Raw genomic sequence first — 19,923 nt, 5'->3', positions numbered from 1 at the left:
ATGGCTTCTCCTCCCTTCCACAAGGACAGGGTTTCCCCTCAGGATCAACCCCTCTTTTGTGCCCAGAGTTGTCAATGAATTGTTCTTAAACCGGGCATTTCACCTCCCCAGCTTTTTTCTCTGTCCCCAGAACAGTAGTGAGAGGCTCTTCCACACCCTTGATGTACACAAACAGCTCGGGTTCTACCTTCACAAAACTAAACCCTTTAGGAAATCAAACCAATTGTTTGTGTCCTTTCACTTCAGGGCCCTGGGATTGCCTGTGTACAAACAGACCATCTCCAATTGGATATCTAAATCCATTGACTTTTGTTATGCTCACCACTGTAGTGTCCTTCCAGGCTCAGTCAAAGCTCACTCTACCAGGGCAGTGTCTTCTTCAGGGACCTTCCACAAGGGTCTAGACACAAACTCCATCCTAGAAGCAGCTACTTGGACTACTGTCCACACTGTCACTAAACACTATAAGCCGTATTCCATCTCCAAATCCAAGGAATAGTTTGCCAGGGCCATTCTGCATGGCTTCATAGAAAATTCCTCTGCCATTCCCCCTTCCCTTTCTTCATGAGCTTTTGTACTCTTATGTCAGGAATACTGCAACAGATGAATAGAAGGACATAGATTAGTTGTATAAGAACTTACCATAACGATAGATGTCCTTCTGTTCTCTGTTGCAATATTCCAACCCTCCCTCCTTCCCCTTGATTACTGGCTTTCTTGGAAATATTGATCCTCATTACCTTAGTTTGTCTCTTCACCTGAGGCTTCAGTTCTGAGGGTGGTGCATGCGTACGTCTCTTTTATGGAAAAAGTCTGTTGGTGGCCTACATCAGATGTACTGCGCACCCAAGGTAGTAAAAGACTTTGGTTTACTGGCCAACTTCGGGTCACCACCTTGGCAGGCAACTCCCTTATGTCAGGTGTATTGCAACAGAGAAGAGAAATATGTCTATCATTATGGTAACTTTTTACACAACTGATCATTCTTTATAGCTTTCAACATTCTGCACACTGACCCAGGCTGCAGTGTAATCCACTTCTCTTTATATTTAGGTAGGCGCTCCTCAGTTTGCAGCTCCCTTGTTAATCCTAGTTGTGGTACTTTAGCTGTTTTCATCCACGTGGTTAAATTGCTTGGAATCCAGCCCAGCCATAGCACACTTTAATGCCCATGATGTTGAGTATTAATATGATGTCCTTCCATATCACTGTTGCAGTATTTATAACTGCCAAGGATAGCCATATGGTCAGCCAGTATACCAAAGCCTTTAACTTTTACCAGCTTTGTACATTAGTGGTATACTCCCTGCATCAGCATGGGGCATAAAGGTGACATACGGATGCTCCAAACTCAGAACAACTTTGCCACCAGTCCAAATACCATAGTTGAACATCAGTCTGAATGCTCTTCACGGGTTATACCAAGATCACTGTTAAAGTTCCTTTTCTTTTATATTGCATTTTGTGACGTTTGTGTCATCCAAGAAAGGGAAATGTCAGTGTGGGAGCAAGATTCCCCATAAGGATCATCAAGACAAGTGTTTATTTTGTCTAGGTGCTTCTCACTGCCACATTCAGTGCTCCATTTGACAGATATTTGTATCGAAGACACTTCACAGCCATCTGTCTTCACTTTCTGCTTATCTTTTGAACCAGTGTTTCAAGTTGTTGACACAAGGTACCATGTTCGAATCCACCTGTCCCAAGATACAGTTGCCACTTAAAAGGATGAGAAGACAAGGTCTGATATTACTGCTCTCCAGCCTTTGCTGGACATTTCCCTCATGGTGGATGATTATCCTGAAGACTGCCCATTGCCGATGACTGTTCCCTCTTCCGCGACCCTGTCGGAGCCCGGCATGGAACTGGGTTCTTCCAGGTCATTTGAGGTTTTGCAAATGTCTGCAGAGGATGTAGAGGGGGAGCCATGGCTGATCATATCTGGAGACATTAGGATGATTCCCCAGATCTTAATTAGGGTAAAGGCTCCTGGCATCCTAATTGAGTCGATGCAGGGTTCTGAGCCACCAAGGTTGGTTATTGCCGAAGTCCCCCTTAAGAAGAGACATAAGACTAAGCATATTTCCCCCACTCCCAATGATCGTGAAAGGTAGTGGCAGGATTTTACTCAGGGCTTGGTTAATGTCCTGATGGCTTTGAGACTACCACATAGGGTTACTGTTCTTGCTTCTCCTTGGTCTTCTACCCCCAAAAGATCTAGGGAGCCTGATTCTTCTTCTGAGGAATCAGACTCAGATGAGGATTCCTTGGCTTACTACTCCCAAATGCCATCACCTTTGGATTATGGCTCTGAGGAGGAGGAGGAGAAGTCCATAAGTCCTGACTCCCCTTTAAAAGAATTGTGGTTTGGGGATGCAGTGGTTCGCATGATGGAGCATTTTAAGTGGGACTGCTCCCAGGTTTCTGACATCCAGAAAAGGTATTATGAGTTGTTGCAGATGGACTTCCCTAAACCTTCTGCTGTTCACTTTGTCATGGCTGCTCTGCTGGATACCTTTTCAGCTGCTTCCTTTGCTCCTGATTACCAACCTGCTGTCCCTAAGAAGCCTGTCTATTTCTATAAAGTGCCTGAGGCTTTCAGGTTTCTTTACAAGTGTCCCTCTTCTGAGTCTTAGCATGGATAACCTTTCTTTTAGGTTAACTCAAGTTTATGAGAGTGGCTGTCAGTTTGGGACTTTTGTTCCTGTTAGGAGGGTAGAACTTCAATATTTGAAGGTGCACATAGTTTTTGTGTTAGTATTAAGTTAATAGGTTTTAGGGGGTATGGGGGTGTTTGTTTTTTGTTCAAGGGCTTTCAATATAACAAAAAGTTTTATAAGATGTGACAGGCTCAAATTGAGATGACAAGAAAAAGCACACTGTAATGAAAAAAATGAGACCTTGGCGCTTTCCCTGTTGAAAAGAGAGGAATTTAAGGACTGGATAATGGAGATTAATCAGGAGCTGTTAGAGATGACAGAAATTTCTTCTGAAAATATAACTAGTGAGTGGGATAAACTTAAGGTGGAGTTGAAAAATAGGGTGGAAGTAAAAGAAAGGGAGCTATGGTTAAGAAGTAACAAGAATTATTTAGAAGGACAGACAAATATGAAAGTATTGCAGAATAGGGGGAATTTCGCAGAACAGGAAGAGGGTCAACTGCAGAATGCTAGGCAGAAAATAAGGGATTGCTTCAATAATGTGCAGAAGCTTAGAAAGATTTCTCTTAAGCAACTGTTTTTTTGATAATAGCACTAGAGCACAAAAACTTTTAGCACAATGACTCAGGCAACAGAAAGTAGAAAGGGCTGCTGCTAAACTTAGGGAGCATATAACACTGAAAGTAACGAGATCCTGTAGTGGTATTAGAAATATTTTGGAAATTCTGTAATAGTCTGTGTAAAGCAGAGAAATATGAGTATCAAGAAAATATGCAAATGGAAATGTTTATGGAAAAATTAAATATGTCAAGATTAGAGGTAGATTAGGCTCAATTACTAATGGTTAGGATAGGAGGAGATGAGATAAAAATTGTAATGTGTAACCCCCCCCCCAGGAATAGATGGAATTCATGTGGAAGTTTGGAATCTAGGAGGAAAAAAACTGATAAAGATCTGGAAGGTTTTGTTTAATAGGATCTTAAGAGGAGAAGTACCACCATCCTTGAAGAAAGCAGTGGTAGCTGTAATACCTAAAGAGAATAAAGATACATTAGATCCAGCTTTATACAGGCCCATTTCAATACTAAACCATGATTACAAAGTGTTCAAATCTGTAATGGCTAAAAACAATGGCAAAAGTAATGCCAAAACTTATTGATATGGATTAATGTGGTTTTGTGGAGGGGAGGCAAACATTTGACAACATTAACAGAACACTGATGATCCAGAAGGAAGCATAATGTAAGAAAACACCATTGTTGTTGGTGGGTCGTGATACAGAAAAAGAATTTGACAGAGTAAGCTAGGACCTTATGACCTGGGCAATGGAAGCATTTGCATTTCCTGAAAAAAATGATAACGTTGAGTAGGAGGATATATGAGGGATGAAGGTGAAAATTAAAGTGGGTGGAGTCCTCTCTGATCATTTCTGCTTGAGCAGAGGAACCAGCAGGGGTGTCCTTTTTCCCCTTTATTATTTGCATTATATTTAAAACCATTGGCAAAGAAAATAAGGAACTGATAAACTCAAGGTTATAATTGATATGGTAGTCAAGAAAAGCTGGCTTTGTTTGCAGATGACATTATTTTATACCTGACAAAACCAAAAAAAGACATTACAGTGTTGTGGAACATTTTGAGACGGTTTCAGATCTTTTCAGGATACAAAATTAATGAAGTTAGAACAAAGGCAATAGTGTTAAATTATGTACCCACACATGAACTGGTTCAGGAATATCCATATGTATGAGGACATGATAAAATGTAGTATTTAGGAGTATGGATTAAAAATTATTCTAGTGGGTAGCAGCTAAGGATATGTGGGAAGAAACTAACTAAAAGATAATACAAAACCTGAGAAAATGGAAGCTTTGTTTTATATGGATATGGATAGTAAGATACTAGCAAGTAAAATGTTTTTAGTCCCTTTAGACTTATACACAGGTCAGGCATATTTTTATCAACCAGAGGAGAAGTTGTGGATAGCAATTAATAAAGAGCTGAAGGATTTTATATGGGAGGGGAAGACGTTAAGAGTCAAGTGGAATAAACTGATTCATCCAATAGAACAGAGCGGATTGGGATTACCCAATTTGAAGGGGTATTTCAGAGCTACACAGTTAAGATTCCTATACATAGCACAAGCAGAAAATTGTAATTCAAAGTGGAACGGGATGATGATGAAACGGGGGGGAGGCTCATGAAACAAGGAGAGAATGGGATTTTGGATGCAGGCCTTTAAGGGGAATAGCAATAATCATACAGAGTATTATATCCATAAAGAAACAGAAAGTATTCTAAGAACTAAACCAACACGAGAATGGAGAAAGGAGGTTCTGCCAATAGGGATGACTGCAATTAGAGATGCAGACAGGCTACCCTTCCCTGTCAGGGATTAATATCAGAGTATAGCGCAAATAGAAAGAAGTAGGGAGAGTTTTAAATGAAAGACCAACACTGGTAGAGTTTTTAATAGAATCTAGAACAGAAGGTCCCATTAAAAAGGAATAATTAGTAGAGCATATAAAATATTGCATGATAACTGTAATAATCAGTCAGAGGATGTTAGAAAAGGATTGGGAAGAGAGATTGGATAAGCAATTCACAAAGAAACAATGGGAGGATATATACATGTCTCCCAAATATGCAACAAAATCTAGAAGATTTAGGATTTTTGCCTGGAGATGCTTGTATATATATTTTTATACCCCATGTAGACTCCAGAATTTTGTCTCAGGCAGACAATGAATGTTGGAGGTGTGAAGAGGAAGAAGGGTATAATTGGGAGGTTCCCCTTTATAATCTCGAAATACTGAAATCTCGAATTTCAGTATCTCAAAACCATAAAGGCGAATGTTCAAAACCCCAAAACCACGAAATACAAAATTTCGAACACATACACACCACACAACACATACACTATCCTACCCACACTACATACACAAATACAACAAAAATATACGGGTTCACTTTATAACATCGAAATACTGAAATGTCGAATTTCAGTATCTCGAAGCTATAAAGTCGAATGTTCAAAATAGCGAACGTTCATAATCGCGAATTTGACGTATGTCGAAAATATGTTGAATTCGCAGTTATGAAGTTGCAATATGTAATGTCCGGGTTTGTGTTTTGTTGGTGCGCGGTGCCGTGTTTGGATGTAGGTGTTATGTCAGGTAAGTGAGTGTTTTGTAAGGGTTTTGAGTGGGAGTTAGAGTGTGTGTGAGGGATTGGAGAATGTGCGTGTGTGAGTGAGCTTTTGTGTTGTGTTTGTGCGATCTCGGAGTTAGTATATATAACTAGGGGGGGTGTGGGGGGCGCAGGGGTGCTTGCCCCCCTGCTTATATGTGTGTGAGTTGTGTATGTGTGTTGTTTTTTTGTTTATGTTGTGATGTGGGTGTTTTGTTGTATGTTTAGTGTAGTGTGTGCGGTGTTTTCGGTTATGTGGTTTCGCGGTTTTTGTTTGTCGGTGTTTTGTGGATTCGGTTTTATAGTCTCGAGATACTGAAATTCGATATTTCAGCATTTCGAGGTTATAAAGTGAATACAAATATACACACCTACACTACATATAAGCAGGAGGGCAAGTCCCCCGCACCCCCCCTTACTTATATATACTAACTCCGGGATTCCACAAACAGGAAAAGACAGCAAACTCACACCCAGATATTCCACAGTCCCTTGCACACAGACACACACATCACACATATACAAACACCAACACCAACACATCCAACACTTACACACACATATTTTCACCTGCCTAACCTAACCCACACATACAACTTACAAACACACTCATATACATTCAAACTCCCACCCAAAACCCTTACAAAACACTCACGTACCTTAAATCGCACCCAAATTCACACACAACACCGTACACCATCCACAGAAAACACAGGGCGTAATGAAGCGTAAAGCCATAACCGCGAATTAGAGATATTCAAATTCGCGATTATGCACTTTCGGTATTTTAAAAATTTGCCTTTATGGTCTCTGGGTACTGAAATTCGAGATTTCAGTATTTCGAGATTATAAAGGGGAACCAATTGGGAACATATTTTCGGAGAATGCTGTGAGTTGGTGGACTTCAAGGATTCCCTGTGGGATGCATTGTCAGAGATGCTGGGTGAGCAGATTGGTCTGATGAGGGAGATGATTGTTTTGAGCTGTGATTCGGAATTGCCAAGACATGGTAAGGCCTTGCTGTGTCTAACAATGGTGGCTGCAAAAAAAGCAATTATTACAAAATGGAAATCAAAGTCTAAAACAACTATTGGAATTGGAAATAGTGAATATAGTAACAGAGATAAAGCAACTGGAATTGATATCTTTAGAAAAGGGTAGGAACAAACTACATAGGAAAAAAAATGGGAATTATGGGAACAATACATACAAGGGAGGAATGAGGTTTAAAATGCGGCAGGACTTAAATGAGCCATGGAATGTTTGAGAAAGATTGGGTAGATTATAAGTGATGTAAAGTGCTTGTAACTAGGAGTGTGTCGGTGTGGTTTGTTTTCATTCATATACATATATGATTGCCTATGTAGTAAGTGATGGTTTAATAAAAAATGTTTCTTGTTTTAACAAAAGGCAGGAATTGGAGTAATGTATGTAATATTGCTTAGGTTATATGATAAGTAGCGGTATATGTGAAATTAGGTTAATATAGTTTGATTACTTTTATATGATGTAAATTTGCCTATGTCACAAGTGATAATTCAGTAAAGGTGTTTGACAAAAAAGTGTCCCTCTTCTGACTCAGCTGTGCTCTGTTGTTACTGCTGATGAGCCTTCCCGACCTTTGCCTTCTTACAAGCTTATCTCAGACAAGGGACAGTGGTGCTATAGACAGGCTGGGGAAGAAAGTCTGTACTTCTGCCACCCTGGCATTTCATGCCATAAACTGTCAAACTCACATGACCAGGTATATTTTATCCCTTTTGTCTCAGTTGGGGTGGGTTCTGTCTGACCTGCCTGATTCTGATGCTAAGAGCACTGCTCTTTCTTTGGTGGGATTCACTTCTCAGGTGGCTCGTCACTCCAAGTGTAGCTACAGTGCTACTGATGCATCCTCTAGAGCTGCTGCTGCTTTGTCTGCCATGAGATGCTGTTCTTGGCTTCTTTTTCAGGCTTTTGCCTAAAGATATTAAGGATAAGCTTCTTCATACTCTTGCGGATAATCAAAATCTTCTTGGTACTCCAGTGGCTGATTTAGTTAAGACCATAAAGGATTGAGGCAAGGTCATGAAGGCTCTTAGCAGATTTTTGTCTCTCCCATTACTGAATTTCAGAGGAATTGTTCTACTAAAACTGCTTTTGTTCATAGACAGTCTTGTCAGCCCTCAAAAAGTTCCTCTGCATGTTTTTTTCTGACAAACCCTCTCAGATGCCTATATCTTTAAAACCTTCTTTTCAGGACAAGTCTGCCTCTGTGTGGCATTCTGACATCCTTTCCCCTTTGCCAGTTTCCCTGGTCTCTCATACTTTCTCCATCACTCCCTTTTTGTCAACAGATTAGATTCCTTGATTCTGTCAGTCATCTGTCAGGGCTATTTTGTGGTCTAGAAATCCCTTTCCCCCTTTTAGGGCATTCCTCAAGACCATTCAGACCAAATTCCCCATTTTCAGGGGTACTGTAGAGTTTACTGAATCAAGGTACCATTCAGCCCATTCCAGAGGTTGTAAAGGTACAGGGTTTTATTCCAGGATGGTTCTGGTCCTCAGAAAGGAGGAGTCCTTGAGGCCTCTTCTAGACCTTTCCTTTCTGGATATTTTTCTCAAGGTGCCCATCTCCAGAATGCTTTCCCTCCAGACACTGTTTCTCCTCTTGCTACCTCAGACCTTTTTGGTTTCTGTGATGTGAAGGACACCTGTGTTCATATTTCCATTCATCTTCTATTCAAGAAGCTTTTAGGTTTCTTGTTTTCAGTTCCCTGCTTTGCCCTTTGGTCTTTCCACAGCCCTAGGGTATTCACCAGGTACCTGACTGCAGTCATAGCTTTTTGCAGGCTTCTCTGGATGGCCTGTTTTTTTCATACTCCCCCTCCTTCCAAGCTCCTGCAGGACCTGCACTTTACCAGACTCATTTTGCAAAGACTGGGCTTCACCATCAATCTCCAGACATCTGTCCTGTCCTCCTCTCATGATCACAGTTTTCTGGGTTGCAGTATGCAAACTGTTCCAATTCTCACCTCTTTGCCCACTCCCAAGGTGTTCTCTTTCACAATCTACTTCCAGTCTTTCCTTCGTCTGTGTCTTATGTCTGCCAGGGAATTTCTGAGGGCTCTGGAGTTCATGGCCTCTACCAACCCCATGCTCACTTTTTGCCAAGCTTCATAAGAGGAAGATTTAGTGGTACCTACATTCAGTGTGGTTTCAGCCATCCTCTGGAGTTTCCAATTCCCTTACTCCTTTGTTTCAAACTCAGGCTTCATTGGTGGATTCAGCACATATCCCTCAACGTAGGTATCCGTTTCTAGCTTCCAGCTCTGTTTCAGGAGCTGTTTACTGTTGCTTCATATCAGGAGTGGGGGACTGCTTCCAGCAGTATGAGGGTTTCAGGATCTCTGTCTCCCTTATCAGTGACTAGGTCACATCAATATCAAAGAGGTGGGGGCGCTTATCCTTGCTCTCCAGACCTTCCACTCTTTTTGGTCCTAGGCCTTTTAAGGGTCTATACAGACATCACAGTCATATGGTACATCAATAAAAGGGGGAATCAAGGTCTTATTTTCTTTGCAGACTAGCCCTTCAGGCCCAGGCTCTAGCTGTCTGACTACAGATATTTCTTCAGGTAATTTACATTCCTTAAGAACAAAACCTGGTCGCAGACTCTCTTGAGCAGGTCCAGGGCACAAACTCACAAGTGGATGTGTCACAGAGAGGTTTTTCTGGACATAGTTCATCAGTTGGGTATTCTTTGAGTGGATATTTTTGCTTCCCTCAGAACAGACAGCTTCCTCTCTTCTGTTCCAGAACCCCAAGTCCTGTGGCTAGGAAGGTGGACGCCATGCCTTTTTCTTGAAAGGGAATATTCCTTTATGCTTTTCCTCTGCTTGCTCTTCTTCCCAGGGTCCTACATAGGATCAAACAGGACTCTCCAAGAATCTTGTTGGTGATTTATTTTTGGCCCAAGCAACACCAGTTCCCCCTCCTGTTTTATCTGGCATGGGGCAGTCTTTGCAAGTTACCTCACCAAATGGATCTTCTCACACAAGACAAAGGGTCTGTCATTCACCCTCATCTGTCCACGCTTCAGGTTGCACTTTGGGTGATAGGATTTTAATCCCGTTTCAGCACCAGTTTTCTGAGGACATGCTTAGGGTTCTGCAGGAGGTCATGAAACCTAGTACCAGAAAATTATGTATGTCCAAATGTAAGAGATTTTCTATTTATTGTCTTAATTTTTCAGTGAAAGTCCATTTGGTTCTCTTTTGTGTGAACTGCGCCATACTGGATTGGCATATTCTTCTGTCAAAGTTCACTTGTCAGCAGTCTATGCCTGTCTACCTTTGAATCCTCCATTGGCCTCTCATTTTCAGGTTAAACATTTCCTGAAATGCACCCTCCACATCAGGCCCCTAAGAAGGCCTATCCCTTCATCTTGAGACCTTAATTTTGTTCTTGAGAAACTGACCCAGGCTCCTTTTGAGCCTTCTGCTGCTGCTTTGCAGCAATGCACATAAAAGACTGTTTAATTGATTGCTGTCACCTCATCCAAGAGAGTTTCTGAACTCCAAGCCTTGGTGGCGGTTTCCCCCTTTTAGGGACAGGTTGTCTGAGTACTAATCTTTCTTTTATGCCCAAGATTGTAAGTGAGTTGTCCCTTAATCAGGTTATCCAGCTTCCTTCCTTTTTTCCTTCTCTTCCATCTCCTGATAAAAAGGTTCTACCCATCTTGGATCTTCATAGGACAGGTATTTTGTTGACAAGACAAAGGCCATATGCAAATCTGATCAACTTTTTGTTCCTTTTCATGCTAACATTGGGTTTGGCAGTTTCTAAGCAAACCATCTCATCCTAGATTTCGAAAGCCATTTCCTTTTTTATACCTTTCATATCAAACAGATTTATGTATCTGTTTGGGCCTATTCTACCAGGGCAGTGGCCAACCCTGGGGCTTTCTTCAAAGGTTTGGACACCAGTTCCATCCTTGCAGCTGCTACTTGGTCTTCTGTGAACACCTTCACTAAATATGGCAAGTTGGAAGTCATGTCTAGAGCCAGGGTGTGTTTTGCCAAGGCTGTCCTTTCTGGATTTGTGCAGGGCTCCTCCCTTTACTACATTTAAAGTTGGATTTCATATTTAGAGGCAGGATGGGTTTTGCCAAGGCTGTCCTTCATGGGTTTATGGAGGGTTTCTCCTTGCTTCCGTCTACCATTCCTTACATTAGCTTTTGTACTCTTCCATTGGTTATAAATACTGCAACAGTGACATGGAAGGACATAGTACAGTTGTGTAAAATCTTACCATAACAGTAGATGTCCTTCTCTTCATTGTTACACTATTCAGTCTCTCTCTTCTGCCCCCTTTTCTTCCTGTCTTCTGTAGGGGACATCTGACTGGCCAAGGGCTCTTTGCCTTTCTCCTTAGGCATTTCTTCTTTCCCTGGATGTACATATTCTCCTTTCTTCTGGTGTGACTCTTGTTCTGAATTTGGAGTGTCCATATGTCACGTTTATGCACTATGCTGACACGGGAAATATTCACCTGATGTATGATGCTGGTAAAAGTTAAAGGCTTTTGTGTACTGGCCAGACATAAGGCTGTCCTTGGCAGGAGATTCCGTTGCTTTTGAATACTGCAACAGTGAATAGAAGATCTACTGTTATGTTAAGATTTTACAAAACTGCTTTCTTATTGCATCAGTTTCTGTAAGAAGGAGACCCTCCTGGATGGGGCAGGGAATACTCTTTGTTCAGCCTCCTTCAGGTGAGCAGTCATTCCTGTTAGTCTAGGCTGCAGAGTTTCCTTGTAATTTGAGCAGCTTACATACTGTGATGGGGTGCCTGCCTGAGTTCATTGTTCTTGATTTGCAGGTGGTTGTTCACTAGTAGAAAAAACTGATGAGCACAAGGGATGATTGTGCTTACCAGGTTAATGTGTGATGTTATTGTATGTGGTGTCATGGATGCACATTTGTGCCTCAGCATGGGAACTTCTCAAAGAAGATGCCCAGTGCTGATTGTGTAGAAGGTAAACCCAACCTGTACGACCCATTCATGAAGGGTATTCTCTGTAGATCGAATGATAAGAATGTATCTGCTTTATTTTTATGAGCAATATACTGCATTGTTCTGGCTAGTATGGATTGTCTGTCCTCCGCCTTTCTTGTTATTTATGGCTTCCTTAGGATGTAGGCATACCTGCTTTCCATCTGATGATCATTGTAAGCTTTTCAGTTATTTTGAAAAAAATATTTTTTCTTTCTTCATTGGCAGTAGTGCAGTACCAAGTTGCTTTCTTTACAAATAGGGTTTAATTGTCAAGCGAACTTGGCTTGTTAAAGGAGCAACTTTTCTTTCTGCTAGAAAAGGCAGTTTAAAGAATATATTGTTGTCTTGATGGAGTATTTATGTATGTATTTACTTATTTTGTGGTGTGATACACAGGGAAGTGAGTTAGTCTATTAACCTTTTTCGGTCACCACCCAAGTACAATAACAGCAAACAAGTAAGGATAAATCAGGCAACTAGAAAAGGTACAAGAGTACAGAACAATAACTAATAAATACAATACAGAGGACAGGTAATTTCTGACAGTTGACACAGATGGTTAAGGCTGTGAGCTGTATTTTCTCTACATATAAATGTATAAAATAACACACCTAGTAATAAAATAAGTGCATTAATAACACTGAACATTTTGTGCAGTCAGGAGGAAGGTAAAACACCCTAGGGTTCTAATATCTATTTACAAACTAATTTATAATGCTTACAGTTTGAGGCATAGCTCCTGTTAAACGCTGCAAAAATTAGCCAGTGTTTCTAAAGTGGGTACACTTAGATTCTTTTGCAAGTGCTGTTTAAGATGTTTTTTGAATGCTTCCAGTGTTTCCAGATTGTCTATAGGTAGCTGATCCCATAAGGTGGGTCCTACTTTTGAGAGGACCCTTTCCCTGAAAAGTAATTTAAATCTAGGTCTGATCAAAATGAGAGTACTTTCTTGGCTACTTCTAAGGGAGTAGATTTGTTCTCTAATTTAGTGTAATCCTTTAAGGGGCAGGCCGTAGTCTAGTTTGAGAATTTTAAATATTGCTATACTTACAAGTTAAGTGGCTCTGTTCGTAATAGGCAGTCAGTGTACCTTTTCCTTTAAGATGCAATAATTGCAGTTCATGTCAGTATGTTTGTTTTAGCTAGATAATATTTGAACCAGTAGTTTTTCTGTGGTAGTAACAAAGGTATGTTGTTTCTATTTTGTACCAGGTTGTGTTGTAGTAAGATATCCCTTTGTAATTTAAGGCAGGGAAGCCTTTGTTGATGTTAAGAGCTCTGAAGCTGTAGTGTTTGGAAATGTGATGCGCTGTGAAATTGACTGGGCAAGGCATCTGCAGAATGACATGAATGATGATCTTGAACGTAAGGAAAAGACTCCCACAGTGTTCTCCATTTGACCTTTGGAAGCAGTCCTGAAGGGAATGGTCCTTCAAGGCTTCTAAGGAAAGGTTAAATAAAGATAGTGAAACTTTGCTGTTTTCAGAAGTTTTAAATTCTTTTTTATTTCAAAACATTTAAATATTTGTTTTCTTGAAATACTTGTAAAATATATATGCATAAAATGTTTTATGATTTACAGTGGTATCTCAATCTAATGAATGTGTTTTTGTATTTTAGGTCATACTTTTGGGAAAGTACAATGCCCAAGGTCTAGGTGTTGATCATGAATTACTGCTAAGATGTACCAAAGGGCAAGAATATGTGAAAGTCGTGATGCAGAATGGTAGAATGAAAGGAGTTGTATTAATCGGTGATACAGACTTAGAAGAAACATTTGAAAATTTAATTTTAAACCAGATGGATCTTTCAAAATATGGAGAAGACCTCCTTAATCCAGACATTGATATTGAGGATTACTTTGATTAAGACAGGTTGAGGACAGCATTGTTTTTATAGTATCTTTGCAGTAAAAACGTTTAGCTTCCAGTGCTGTCATGACATTCTGTCCTTGTGGATTGGAGTGGAACAGCAAAATGTAATTCAGAAATAAAATGAATGTATATATATATATATATATATATATATATATATATATATATATAAAATCAAGTAATAAGTCAATGCTTGAGTGTAAAATAAAATATGAAACAGTATATAATTTAGCAGTGTTTAAAAACTTTGTGAAGTGGACTTTGCACCTATTGACAGACTGATCCCAATGTCATGTGTATCTGTTTTATACTTTTTCGTCTTCAGTCCATTTCCATCTGTGTGCCAAAGCTTATTCCTTGAATGCTATTTTAAGTTGAAAGTGCAAGCAAGCAGGAATGTATATATGAGGCTACAGAGAGAAAAAGTACAGTTGTATAAATAAACTTACTATAAAAGTAGTTATACTGTGAAAGCAGCCTTAGCTATATGAGTAATATCCTGCCACGGATATAACAGACGGCCAATTTCTAAAGTTTCAGGGCATCTTCTATGCTCCCAAACTCTCAGGCAGCACAAGCTGAGATAATTAAAAGACAAAAGTTTGGGCGTCAAGCTCTTCAGACCTTTCTTGTAAACAGAGAGAGGGATGCTAACCCTGAAAGGAGTATACTAGGAAGAACATAAAATAAATAACCACACCCTGGCGTAAACAACATACCAAAAAATAAGAGTCATGGAGGGAGTGAGTGGCTACTGCAACAGTGATCATTTGAACAGCTACTGTTATGGTAAGTTTCCTTACACAGCAGTACTATGTTCATCATAGAAGAAATTAAATTATTTAAAGAATATTTTTCCTCACAAGAAGAAACTGCAAACAAAACTTTCCTCATACTTCAGCAATTAGTCATGACAAACCATAAGATATTTCCCCATATTTATCAATAATCTTCCATCCTTATCAGAAATAGTAGGATTGGAATTAACAGCAGAATGATTAACAAAAGCCATAGCTGCTGGCTCAGGTTTGGGAAGAGTGTATAAAAATTAAAAGATTGAGGAACTTTATACATCTTATCTGCCTTCATAGGGGCTACTGGCTTACTGTCAGGAAAATTGCAGGCAGTAACACGCACGTCCTCCAAGGCAGACAAAACTGGAGGAATGAGTGCAGGTTCTGGAAATTCTTTTTGTAATAGCTCATAGTATTGTCTGAAGGACTGAGAAACCTCAGTGTTCTTCCACTGAAAACACTGGCACAGTTGTTCTACTAATAATATCAGAGAAAGAGAAAACCTCCACAGGGAGAGTCAAAAATCGAGTTCTCCTCTTGAGTCTAAATCCGAAATCTTAGGAGAAAACACTGTATCTGTCCCTTCATCCTCTTGTCCATATTCAGAATCATTAATCTCTTCAGGAAAGGAAGTATTATTCTTTCTTTTACCAGACACTACCTTACAAGAAGGATCAAAAGCCTGAATTAAACTCTGAGCCAAACCTAGTAAACTACTCCTGCCTAAGAAAAACTTTTTGACAGGAAAATATGAGTCCAACAGTGCTATTAGTGGCAGCAGCAGCTTCCCTAAGTGTCGCTCGTCTAGTCAGGATGTAATAGATGAGTCTTTGTGGGTTCTGTTCAAGCAGCTTTATTATGTACAAACATCAGGATTGAGGCTTAATAACTTTAACTTCGGTAAACTTGTGTATAATAACTTTAAGTTAGGTAAACTTGTATACAAACTACCTATTACATTCATACGTACTCACTCTCTGGTTTCACTTTCAAACTGGCTCTGAAGCTAGCACGTGCTTGCTATTTATATGCACGTTCAGTCTTTGAAACGCTCCTTAAAGATACAGCACACACGCTCTGTTCTTCACTAAGGATGGACATAACATTCTGACAAAACAGTGAAGCCTTTCCTGTTCCAGGTCTGACAAGAGTGGCTGTCCCTTGCCGACTAAGGTGACCCCAGCCATCGCAGAGGATGTGGCTATCCCCCAAGTCCATAGTGATTGTAGGTGTTACACCAGAGGGATTTTAAATAAAAGATGAGTGGTCTGGGGTACATCCAATGGCTACAACAGTCACCCACCTTGGCTGAGGCAAATTTCTAGCCTGCTGTGGTGGTAAAGGCTGTTTTATTAACTTTTTTCTTTTTGTGGCTGGAAAAAGGACCAAACATGGGACCAACAGTTTGTTCCATGGTCACATTGACAATGTGCCTCTTTCCAGGGGAAAACCAGCAGCAATTGCTGATAAAAATAAAATCACTTTTTTTCCCCCAGACAAACACAGCAAAAGGCACTTTAAAACACTTTGCCAGCCCCCACAAAGTAAAATAAGCAATTTATACACAGAAAAAAATGATTTTCAGTTAATTTATAAACAACTTTTAAAATGACAGGAAAAAAAGAGTACTTCTGTTTAAAAGTACAGATGTAATGTGATCCTATCTCGCCTACATTCTCTACAGATGGGTTCGGAGCCGATCCTCGGCTCCGACTCGGCCGCTATACAATAGAACGCAGTCTCTTATTGGCTGAGTTACCTCATATCCCAGGATGCACCATTACCACTTCCCCAGATCTCGTTTGCCGCTTTCAAGCATAGACGTGGTCTCGGACTTGGCTGAGCTAAGTATCTTTAGTCAGAAATTTTTCTGTCTGAATTTTGGTCAAAACTTACCCAAAAGCTGTTTTAACAGCTATTGTTGTTGTGTGATTGGTTTTTGATATTTTTCTTGTGGTAAATTGTGTTTTTTTGTGGTAATTAATGGTCCCGTTTAAGTTAGAGGGGCCTAGCCCTACCCTAGGCGTTTAAGTTAGAGTCTAGGTTGTCTTGTACTAACTTTCTTTTTTTTTTTTTTTGGTAGTCGGTGTTTATTGTTTATATAACCATGTCTAAAGAGCATAGACCATCAGGTTTTAAAAAGTGTGTTAAATGTAATTATAAAATGTCTATAACAGATGACCATTCTTTATGTGTCTATTGTTTGGGCCCGAAGCATCTTCAGGAGTCCTGCAGCGTTTGCCACACTTTTTCCTCTCGCGTCCTCCAAGAGAGGAAAAATAAGTTGATCTTAAAAGGGCTTATTACCCCTTCCTTTGAGGAAGCCCTATCTTCCTCTTCTTCACCTTCGAGGAAGAAAAAATCTTCGGCTCTGACCAGCCCGTCGGATCCGGCAGCAAAAAAGTCTCGGCAGGCTTCTCCGTCGGCTCCATGGACTTCAGAGCCGAGGGCGGAACGGTCTGCCTTGATGTCTCCAGCCTCGACTCCTCTGGTTTCGGAGTCGAGAGCTCGGGTGTCGAGAGGCGCGTCACCTTCATCGGCTCCACTGCCTTCGGAACCGATGGGAGTTGCCCGCTCAGACTCTTCCCCTTCGGTGCCGAAGTCCACATCGGCTCCGAGGGAAATTGCAGTTGTGGTGGAGTCTCCCTCGGTGCCGATACTTCTCGAACCATTACGGAGCCGGTCCCCCAGTCTTTCGGAGCCGGCGGAGAAGTCGACTCGGACCCGGTCGGTCTCTTCTCGGTCCTCGAGGATGTCCGATTCGGACTTAGACAGGGTGCTTCAAAGGCTTTTTCAGTCTCCAGTCTTTACAAAGTTGATCTTGGCTCCAGCCCAGTTGGCTCTGAAGCCGATCTCCCATCCTGCTACATCGATTCCTCCTCCAACAGCTTCGGCGCCGTTGGAGTCGGTGCTGGTGGAACCGGTGGAGGCTATCGGGTCGGTTCCGACTCTAACTCCAACCCCGTCCCTTGGGTCGGGGTTCGGTACGCGGACCTCCCTCTGTCGGCCCCGGGGGGGATGCTTCGGGCCCGATCCTTTCGGTTCCGAGCCTCCCTCTCGGTGCGTCGGCTACAGGGGTTCTGACTGCCGTTGTGGTCTCGGGGGTTGAACCATCCCAGGACTCTGGGGGTCTAGCCTTCGAGGCCATGAGGAGTGCCTTGGCCAAATCTTCTGTGGCCACTTCCACCATTTCACCACCACCTTCCCTGGGCATGGAGACTGGCGCCTTTGCAATCCCCCTGTCTCACGACAGCGGAGCCCCTGGGCCTGAGGTTACCCCCATTGGGGGTTCCCTTCTTCCTGGAGGTCCCTCCGACACGCTTTCGGAGGAACCTCCCAGGAAGAAACAGTGTAAGAGGAAACACGTCGACTCCCCTGATGAGTCCCTCACCTCAGATACCGACCTCGATGATGCGGAGGGGTCCCCAAAGTCGTCCTCGGAAGATGTCTCCTTTGCGGACATCTTGGAGATCCTCAAGCAACGAGGCGACTGGCAGTCCAAACCCCCCTCTGCTGAGGAGTCGGTTTTCCTCAAGGCCTTCAGGGCTCAGCCCTCCGCCTCCTGGATGTCTCAGCCCTTCGATGAGCTTCTAGATTTGATCTCTCGAAGGGCGTGGGAACACCCTGATTCTGTTGAACCGGTGCCAGCTCGCCCCAATAAATTCCTCTCGGCTCCCCCGGATAAGGACTTTCTATCGAAGGGCGTGGCTGTAGATGCTATGGTGGTGGCATCTGCCACCCAACAAGATGTGGCAGAGGCTTCGACGTCCGTCCATCCTCCTAATAAAGAGTCTAGGAGCATGGATCGGTACGGCAAGCGTACCCTTTCTTCAGCGGCCTTTACATTAAGGTCTCTGAATTACCTGACACATTTCACCAGACTACAGAGGGATCTGATCAAGGAGCTTTCGGATACCCTCTCTGGTAACTTACCTGAGCAGTTGACCCAGATGGTTAACTCCCAGTTGGCTACCCTGTCTTCATTATCTAACTCGTCCATGAGGCTCATTTCTTATGCGGCCGAAGGAGCGAGTAGAGCGGCTGGAACAGGTGTTGCTCTACGGAGACAAGCCTGGCTACGCCTGTGTCACTTTGCAGAGGCCTTTAAGTCTTCCTTTGCCGACGCCCCCTTTGATGGGTCCTCACTGTTTGGACCCAAGGTAAAGGACACATTGACTCGCTGCGAACAGGAGGGTAAGACTTTAACTGCCGTAGGAGCCCGGTTTTCTACTCCCTTCAGACCTTATCCCAAGGCTCGAAGAGGAGGGAAAATGTGGTTCCGTAAGTCTCAAAAGCCTTACTCGTCGCAGCAGAGCGATTCCCCTTCTAGAGGCAGAGGAGGGGGAAATTTTTCAGTGAGACACCGTCCCAGAGGCAGCGGAGGCCCCCGCAACACTGGAGACCGCGAGTCCTTTCGTGGCTCCTCCTCCTTCCAGCATCCCTGAAGGAGTACCCGACTGTGCAGCTCCGGAGCCAGTCGGGGGTCGCTTTTCGAGACACCTAAAGGCCTGGGAAAATATTACTCAGGACCAATGGGTGCTTCGAATCATCGCCGGAGGTTACACCATTCCCTTTGCTCAACCCCCTCCACCAGTCCAAAGAATCCCGGACCCGCCACCCAGTCAACGGGATCATGCAGCCAACGAAATTTCAAAGCTGCTTCAAAAAGGGGTCATCCAACCTGTCCCCGCAGACCAGGCCGGATCAGGGACTTACTCAAGATTCTTTTTGGTGCCAAAAAAGACCGGGGACTGGAGACCCATTTTGGATCTCAGCAAACTAAACCGATTTGTGAAAAAGTCCAAATTCCGGATGGTCACTTTGCAATCCATTCTCCCGCTTTTGGAGAAAGGTGTTTGGATGTGCTCCATAGATCTCAAAGACGCCTACTATCACATTCTGATAGATCAGGCGTCGAGGAGACATTTACGCTTCAGCCTAGGAGACAGTCATTTCCAGTTCCAAGCACTGCCCTTTGGTCTCACCACAGCCCCCAGGGTGTTCACCAAATGTTTGGCGGTGGTGACTGCTCACCTGAGAAGTCTAGGATTCCAGGTGTTTCCATACCTAGACGACTGGCTCCTAACTGCCACCTCCAGGCATCTACTCTTGGAAAACCTAGCAGCCACTATCACACTAGGCAACTCCTTAGGAATCACCTTCAATTGGTCAAAATCTGTATTGCTGCCATCTCAGCGTATTCTGTTTATTGGTGCAGAAATAGACTCAAGGCAGATGCGAGTCTATCTCCCTGCGGAAAGGATAGCGACGCTCCAGCTTCAGGTTCAGGCTCTGCTCCTCAAACGTCGTGCTCCAGCAAGAATGGTCCTACAGCTGTTGGGCTCCATGGCAGCCACCATTCTTCTGGTCC

General features: G+C 42.4%; 1 protein-coding gene across 1 annotated transcript in view; it reads left to right on the top strand.

Moving 5' to 3' along the window:
• PYROXD1 (pyridine nucleotide-disulphide oxidoreductase domain 1) overlaps positions 1-13,892 on the top strand; it is a 940,027-nt gene extending 926,135 nt beyond the window's left edge. The window contains exon 12 of the mRNA XM_044087812.1: positions 13,505-13,892. Within this exon, the coding sequence (XP_043943747.1) occupies positions 13,505-13,753 (249 nt within the window). The 3' untranslated portion in view covers positions 13,754-13,892. The remainder of the gene's footprint in view (positions 1-13,504) is intronic.
• Positions 13,893-19,923: the final 6,031 nt, after the last annotated feature.

Source organism: Protopterus annectens, chromosome 11.part0, assembly GCF_019279795.1.
Source record: "Protopterus annectens isolate FY-2018-M chromosome 11.part0, PAN1.0, whole genome shotgun sequence".
Taxonomy (NCBI): Eukaryota; Metazoa; Chordata; order Ceratodontiformes; family Protopteridae; genus Protopterus; species Protopterus annectens.
This window is presented reverse-complemented; position numbering and strand designations above follow the sequence as displayed.